The 8,916-nt window shown below is 35.7% G+C and overlaps 2 protein-coding genes across 5 annotated transcripts in view; one reads left to right on the plus strand and one right to left on the minus strand.

Annotated features, from left to right (window-relative positions):
• The window catches only part of LOC115281011 (zinc finger protein 569), a 93,690-nt gene that overhangs the window by 26,291 nt on the left and 58,483 nt on the right, over positions 1-8,916 (plus strand). The window lies entirely within an intron of this gene.
• Positions 504-8,916, minus strand: part of ZNF570 (zinc finger protein 570) — a 23,065-nt gene continuing 14,652 nt past the window's right edge. For 3 of the 4 annotated variants that reach the window (XM_029926240.1, XM_029926239.1, XM_029926241.1), the window contains exons 5-6: positions 6,260-6,289; positions 504-2,352 (exon numbers count right to left, since the gene is read on the minus strand). In XM_029926240.1, coding sequence (XP_029782100.1) covers positions 995-2,352; positions 6,260-6,289 — 1,388 coding nt within the window. In that variant the 3' untranslated portion in view covers positions 504-994. The remainder of the gene's footprint in view (positions 2,353-6,259; positions 6,290-8,916) is intronic. The other variant, XM_029926242.1, reaches the window with a different exon arrangement.

Below are 8,916 nucleotides of genomic sequence, written 5' to 3' on the forward strand. Positions count from 1 at the left end.
TATGAACTTCTATGTTTATTGGTTTTTTGGAGTTTTGATACTCTATTCTTTTCTTGATCCAAATGTGAGTTCTGTATTCTTTCTCAGTCTTCATTTTCCTTATATTAATTGGTTTACTCAATTCTCTTTAGAAACTTCCTAAAACTGGATGTAGGTGTTAAATAGTTCTACCACTTGTTGTCTATAGTGATTATGTATCTAGAGTACAAGGGCTCCCACTTATGTTTCTAAAATTTTTAGGTTTTCCCAATTCTGACCTGCCTCTTCCTAGGGATGTTCTACTTTGTCCATTGAGTTTTGTTCTAGCTTTGAGGAGTAAGTTAATATATGCTGAGTATGTAGAACAGTGCCTGGTGCAGAGTAGACACTCAATACATGTTAGCTATTATGATTTATTGAATATCTGCTATAATTGATGTGCTATGTGAAGCACTGTACATGCAACTTTATTCCTTTATATGCATCAATCTATAACAGACACTATCATTTAATAATCACAGTTCTACAATACAGTATCCTTTATTATCCCTATTTTAAGAATTAAAGAAAATCCTGAGGTTTAGGTAAGTCAAACAAATTACTTAAAGTCATACAATGCCACAGCAGTTGTAGAGCTGATTTTCCATCTAAGCTCTTAATCCTGGGAAGTGCCTAGTACTCAGTGAAGGAGACTGGAGTAAAATAAGACTGAAAGGTATGTAAGAACCAGATAATGAAGCACCTCATAGACAATTTAAAGACTGAGGATATTAGCTTAAGAACAGTAGTAAGCCAAAAAGAAATATTTTAATTGGAGGCAGTGATGTATTCTTACACTAAAAAAAAAAATCAGTTTGGGGCATAGTGGGAAATGAATTTCAGGGGATCAAAGTTGAGAGAGGAAGACCTTAGAAAACTACAGTATGGTGATCGAGGTGAGATGAAGTCTGAGACTAGGCTGACATTAGAGATAGAAAAAAAGGTACAAATTCTGGAAATACTTATGAGATAGTGTCTAGAGAACTTGGTGATTGACTGGATTGGGTGGTGAGAGTGACTCCCCAAGATGGATTCTCTGATGATGAGCAAGGTGTGCATGCTGCCTGAAAGTTTTTTTGCATTCCTTACATTCATAGGGTCTCTCTCCAGTATGAATTCTCTGATGTTGGGCAAGAGATCCACAGTAACTAAAAGCCTTTCCACAAACGTTACATTCATAAGGCTTTTCTCCAGTATGAACTCTCTGATGTTGAGTAAGGGATGAGTCATTGCTAAAAGCCTTCCCACACTTAATACATTCATAGGGTTTCTCTCCAGTATGAACTCTCTGATGTTGGGCAAGATAGGCAATCTGGCTGAATGCTTTTCTACATTCTTGACATTTATAAGGTTTTTCTCCAGTATGAATTCGCTGATGTTGAGCAAGATGTGAATTCTGGCTGAAGGCCTTCCCACATTCCTTACATTCATAGGGTCTCTCTCCAGTATGTATTCTCTGGTGTACAGTAAGGTATGCACGAAGGCTAAATGCTTTCCCACAGACATTACATTCATAAGGTTTCTCACCAGTATGAACTCTCTGGTGTTGAGCAATGGATGATCTATTGCTGAATGCTTTTCCACATTCAATACATTCATAAGGTTTCTCTCCAGTATGAACTCTCTGGTGTTGAGCAAGGTAAGCAAACTGGCTAAAGGCTTTCCTACACACTTTGCATTCATAAGGTTTTTCTCCAGTATGAACTCTCAGATGTTGAACCAGGTGTGCATTCTGACTGAAGGCTTTCCTACATTCCTTACATTCATAGGGTTTCTCTCCAGTATGAATCCTCTGATGTTGAACAAGATTTGATCTCTGGCTGAAGGCTTTTCCACATTCTACACATTTATATGGTTTCTCTCCAGTATGAATTCTTTGATGAAGAGTAAGAGATGAGCTCTGGCTGAAGACTTTTTCACAGTCATTACATTTCAAAAGTTTTTTCTCTGTATAGATATTCTTGGGCTTAATGGCCATTAAATTTTTTTTAAAGCTTTTCTTATGTGTATCATGCTTATGTACTTTCTCCTCTTTGGTGGTTATCTGTTGTGTATGAAGCACTGTGTTCAGATGGAAACTTCCCCAAGACTTGTTATATTCTTGTGCTCTTTTATTAACAATGGCTTCTTCATGAGTGATTGTCTCTTCCTTGAAACATGCCTTCTGATTTACTGGCTGTGTCTCAAAATGGTTCTCACATTTCCATTCTTCTCTTAAACTGGAATACTCAAGGCCACAGCTTGTAAGTTTTTCTAGTATCATCTGAGAGGATTGTGCTTCATAAATATCCTGCTTTGAGGTTAATTCTTCAGTCTCACACATAGACTCCCAGCCTGAAAAATAATTTAAAAACATGTCTCCTCTGTCATGTACCAGAAGGAACATTTCTAAATGTACACTTAAAAAAGTGAAGTATGTGAATTTAATAACAAATAAAACCCACAAAAACATTGGCTTTTGTCATTCTGATGTTTGCAAGAAGCTGAAAATAGATCATACAGAAACTTGAAGAGGAATGACTAGAAATTATAAGAAAATCAGTAAGGTGTGGTGCCTGGGTGGCTCAGTTAGTTAAGCATCTGACTTTGGCTCAGGTCATGATGTCTTGGTTTATGAGTTCAAGCCCTGCATCGTGGCTCTGTGCTGACAGCATGGAACCTGCTTTGGATCCTTCTCTGCCCCTGCCTCATGCTTTCTCTCTCTCAAAATAAATGAACATTTTTTTTTTTAATCAGAAATGTAAATCTCATGTCAATAAGGAATTATGGAGGTGGATGGACCTGGTTATAATTTTATGCATGTATGAATAATACAGGCACTGAAATAACATCCATTATTACAGTTGTTTCTTGCAAGAATATTTATCAAATCTTGTGCCAAAGTTTTCTAATGCTTTTTATATTAAACAAAACAAAGCTCCTTACCTTTATGGTCCTTATATTCTTGGGAGAGATGGGAAATAAATGCTAAATGAGCAAATTTTATTGTATGTGAGAAGGTACTAAGTGCTTCAGAAAAAGAAAAGCAGGGTAAAAGAGATTAGGAATGTTGGTGAAGTCAGAGGTAGGAATAATTAATAAGTTAACATTCAAGCAAAGATTTGAAGGAAGTGAAGAAGTTAGTCACTTGGATATCTGGGCAGAAGAAATAGCCTAAAAGTAGAAGCACATTTGATATGTTTGATGAACAGTAAGAAGGCCAGTGTAGCTGGAGAGGTGTTGTAGGAGATGAAGTCAGGAAATAAAACATAAGATTATTTAAGCTTTATACACTTTCTAAGGAATTTGGCTCTTATCCTTAGTGGGATGGAGAGCCACTGAAGTGTTTGTGGAGTAGAGGAATTATACCTATTTACAGTGCAATGAAAATACTGAATGGTGGCAAATAATAGCAGAAGTCAGGGGATCTCTGATTGTAGTAACCCAGATGAAGATGATGAGGATCCAGACCAGAGAGCTATCAGTGGAGGTATAGTGAGGTGGCCAGATTCTAGGTATATTTTGTAGGAAATGCCAAGAGGATATCCTGACAGACTGGATAATAAAAGTAACAGAAAAATGAGATAAGCAAGCCTTCAAAGTTTATGTCTGAGCAATGGAAGGATGATTAGCCATCAACAGTGATGGGAAAGGCCATGGGCACAGCAGGTTTAGGCAGGGATATATGGAAGATCTGGAGTTCAGTTCTGAACATAGTAAACTTAAGGTGTTTTTAACTTTAATTTTTAAAAATATTTATTTATTTTGAGAGAGATAACATGAATGGGGGAGGGGCAGAGAGAGGAGAGAATCCCAAGCAGGCTCCACAGTGTCAGCACAGAGCCTGATGCAGGGCTCAAACTCATGAACTACAAGATCATGACCCAAGCCAAAATCAAGAGTTGGATGCTTAATTGACTGCACCACCCACACACCCCAAGTTGTTTTTTAGACACTGAAATGGAAAGATTGAGAAGATAGCATTATGGACCCGTTAGACTGAGTTTAAGATAGAGTGGCTAGAGATTTTAAACTAGAAATTGCCAGCATATATATGTCAGTTAAAGAGAATATATTACCAAGAGAATGAGTATAGATAAAGAGAAGAGAAAGGAGCAAGTAATGAACCCTAGAGCACTCCAACAAACTAAAAGATATTAAGAAGGAACAAATGTAAATCAAAAAAATCATGGCTAAGAACATTAATATCCTATGATATGAAATTAAAGGTTATAATGAAAATCAACTTGTTCTGGGGTGCCTGCTGACTCAGTTAAGCATCTAACTTCAGCTCAGGTTATGATCTTGCTGTCTGTGGATTCAAGCCCCACATCGGGCTCTGTGCTGACAACTCAGAGTTTAGAGACTGCTTCAGATTCTGTGTCTCCCTCTCTCTCTGCCCCTACCCCACTCATGCTCTGTCCCTCTCCATCTCAAAAATGAATAAACATTTTAAAAATCTTTTTTTGAAAATCAACTTGTTCAATGATTTATACTGAAAAAGAATAAAATACAGTATCACAAAACACACACAGTACTAGAATATTAGTCAAGAACTGCCACAAAAGTAATAATAGTGACCATTACAAAGAATTTCATATATGTTGTGACTTGCAAAACACCAGAAGTGAATCATGCCATAAATAAAAGGCAAACAGAATGTAGAAGCTATGTAGAAGAATGGAGATTACCATACTATTTATACTTATTTTTTCAAATAAGAATGTATCATTTTGCAATTTCTGAATTAACTTTAAAAAGCAATAGATGCAGACATAAAGAAAATAACCTCAGAAAATAATTTTAACATTGACAACAATAATGAGAGAAAATATCCTAAAAATAAACTTTACAAGAAATGAGCAAAGGCTTTACAATTCTAAGGAGGGACTGACATCCCCCTTAAATTTGCATAAAGGGGGAAGATACATACTTGTTTTTCTGTATGAAGAACCAAAATGTAAAACCATTAATTCTAAAATTAATCTATTACTTCCATTCAATTACATTCAGAGCTTCATAGTGAATTTTTTTTTTAAAAATTGTGTAATAAATAATTTGGCAGGCTTTTGTCCATAGTTCCTAAGAGGTAACCCTCTAAAACACTCTAAGTTACTAGAAGGAGTGTCATTGTGATTCATGGTGAGTCCCTTGGACCTTACCTGATAGTTTATAGCTATAGTTTATGACTCATGACATGTCCCTAGATAGTTTTTGCTAATGTGATTACTTAGGATGGAGGCTAGCCATGCCAGAAAATACCAACCATGTGATTAAGGGTTGGTGCTTTGAGCTATCATGATATCAGTCTGGGAAGGGAAGGAGGCAGGCGACCGAATCACAGTAGGCAATGGGCAATGATTCACTCAATGATGCCTACATAGTAAATCCGAAACACAAACAAACAACTCTGTACACTGAGGCTTTCTTGAAAGCTTTTTTGAATGTTGAGATGTCTAGAGGGCCCTTTCATGTTTGTAACTCTCCCAGACCTTGCCCTTGGTGTCTCTGCTTTTGGCTGGTGTTTTGTTATCTTTTGTTATAATAAAACTGTAATCATAATATGGTTCTTTCCTGATCTCTGGAGGTCACTGTTGTGAATTATCAAACCTGAGGGTGACTGTAGGCACCCTCTTATATGGAGCCAGCTAGTCAGAAATGAGAGTGGCCCTCATGATCCCCAAACTTGTAGCTGCTGTCTAAAAAAGCACAGTCTTGTGGAGCACCATTCTCTCAGATTTTGCAGTTTGGCAAACTGACTTCAAGAATTTTTTTTTAAACCTAAAGTTTATCAAAATAGTAAGCATGTATCCAGGATATATCATATGCTATCCATAACACATATATTAATAAATTAAAATATTTTAATGTTATTATTTATTTTTGAGAAAGAGACACAGAGCGCAAGTGGGAGAGGGGCAGAGAGAGGAAGGCACAGAATCTGAAGAAGGCTCCAGGCTCTGAGCTATCAGCACAGAGCCCGACTTGGGGCTCAAAACCATGAATCACGAGATCATGACCTAAGCCAAAGTTGGACCCTCAACCAACTGAGCCACCCAGGCACCCCATGCATTAATATATTTTAAAAGATTGAAATCATATAAATTATCTTTTTCAATCATAATTAAATGAAACTCGAAATCAGTAGCAAAATAAAAACTGAGAAAATCCACAAATATGTGGAAATTAAACAACACACACTTAAACAATCAACAGGTCAATTACATATCCTGAAACCAAAGAAAAGAAAAATATAACATACCAAAAATTATGAGATGCATCAGAAGTAGTGCTAAAAGGGAAATGTAGAGCTGTTAATGCTTACATTAAAAAAGAAAGATTGCAAATCAAAAACGTAACTTTACATTAGAACTAAAGAGCAAACTAAAACCAAAGCTAGGAGAAAGAATACACTGAAGTAGAGATCAACAAAATAAATAGAAAAATAATACAATCAACAAAACCAAGAGTAGTTCTTCAAAAAGATTGGCAAAACTGACAAACTTTTAGTTGAATTGACTACTTCATGCCAACAAACTGGATAAACTGAATAAATGGACAGATTCTAAGAAACACAACCTACTACGACTGAATCTTAAAGAAATAGACCCATAACTAGTAAATTGAATCTTTAATCCAAGACCTTCCAACAAGTAAAGGCCTAGGACCAGATAATGTCTGTGGTGAATTCTACCACATATTTAAGAATTCACATTAATCCTCTTCAAACTCTTCCAAAGAAATGATGAGAGTGAAGACTTCCAGACTCATTCTATGTAGCCATCATTACTCTGATACCAAAGCCAGACTAAGATACCATAAGAAAACTAGAGACCAATATCCCTTATGAGCATTGATGTAAACCTCATCAACAAATACTAGCAAACTGAATTCAACAGCATATTATAATGATTATACACCATAACCAAGCAGAATTTGTTGCTGGAATGCAAGGATAGTTCAGCAAAAATTAATATAACACAGATTAACAAAATGAAGGAAAAACCTCAAATGATCATTTCAAATGATGTAGAAAGAGCATTTTACAAAATTCAACACCCTTTCATGATAAAAACACTGAACAAACTGGCAACAGAAAGAAACTACTTCAACATAATAGAAGCCATGTATGCAAAGCCCACAGCTAACATCATATTTAATGGTGAAAGACTGAAAGCTCTCCTCAATGATCAGGAAAAAGGCAAGAATACCCACTTTCACCACTTCTAGTCAATATAGTATTAAAGGTTCTAGCTAGAGCAATTAGTCAAGAAAAACTTTAAGAATTCAAATTACAAAGGAAATAGTAAAATCTGTAGATGGCATACTCTTATGTAGAAACAGTAAAGATTCTACATCACCTCCCACCCCTATGAGAACTAATAAATGAATTCAGCATAGTAACAACATGCAAAGTCAACATACCCAAATCAGTTGTATTTCTACACACAATGAACAATCTGAAAAGGAAATAAAGAAAACAACTCTATTTACAATAGCATGAAAAAGAATAAAATCTGAATTAAGGAGATGAAAAACTTCTACAATGAAAAAACTACAAAACATTGCTGAAAGAAATTAAAGAAGATGTAAATAAATGGAGATAATCCTGAATTCATGATTACAACATTAACATTGCTAAGACTACCATACTACCAAAAGCTACCTACAGATTCAGTGCAATCCATATCAAAATTCCAATTATGTTTTTTCCTAGAAATAAGAAAAATTCATATGGGATCTCAATGGACCCTGATTGGTGAAGACAATCTTGAAAAGGAAGAACAAAGTTGGAGATCTCACACTTCCTGATTTCAGAATTTTCTTCAAAGCTCTACAGTAATCAAAACAGTGTGGTACTGGCATAAAGACAGACATACAGACTAATGAAATAGAAAACAGAAAGCCCAAAAGTAAACCCTCACATATATAGTCAAATGACTTTTGATAAGAGTGCCAACAAATAGGAAAAACCCATATCTACTCTTACTCTCACTGAGGAACAACTGAGCACTCTTCCTCTATAATAGAGTGAGGAATAAGACAGAGACATACACTCTTACCACTGATATTTAACATAGTACCGGAAGTCCAAGCCACAGCAATCAGAAACCACAAGAAATAAAAGGCATCCAAATTGGCAAAGATCTACTATGTGTAGATGACATGATACTCTATACAGAAAATCCAAAAGATTCCACCAAAAAATTGCTAAAATTGATACATGAATTCAGTAAAGTCACAGGATACAAAATCAATGTACAAAAAGCTGTTGCATTTGTATACATCAATAATGAAGCAGCAGAAAGAAATCAAAGAATCAATCCCATTTACAACTGCACCTAAAACAATAAGATATCTAGGAATAAATGTAGCCAAAGAGATGAAAAGACCTATACTCTAAAAACTATAAAACACTGATGAAGGAAATTGAAGACAACACAAAGAAATGGAAAAACATTCCATACTTAATGCATTGGAAGAACAAATATTGTTAAAATGTCTATACTACTCAAAGCAATCTATACATTTAATGCATATCGAAATACCAATTGCATTTTTCACAGAGCTAGAATAAACAATTTTAAGATCTGGAACCACAAAAGACCCTTAATAGCCAAACTAATCTTGAAAAAGAAAAGCAAAGCTGGAGGCATTACAATTCCAGACTTCATATTATATTACAATGCTGTAGTAATAAAGACAAAATGGTACTGGCCCCAAAACAGACACATACATCAATGGAACAGAAAAGAAAACCAGAGGGAGCCAAGATGGCGGAGAGGAAGGGAGCTCTGTAAACTCCGTCCACCCCATTTATCGAATTGAGAAGGATATTACTCTCATCTGCGAGAGCGGAAGGAGAAAATACGGACTCCAGAAAGAATAGAACCTCAAGGATACCTGAGTGAGTGAGGG

This window comes from Suricata suricatta, chromosome 16 (genome assembly GCF_006229205.1).
Source record: "Suricata suricatta isolate VVHF042 chromosome 16, meerkat_22Aug2017_6uvM2_HiC, whole genome shotgun sequence".
In the NCBI taxonomy this organism is placed as follows: domain Eukaryota; kingdom Metazoa; phylum Chordata; class Mammalia; order Carnivora; family Herpestidae; genus Suricata; species Suricata suricatta.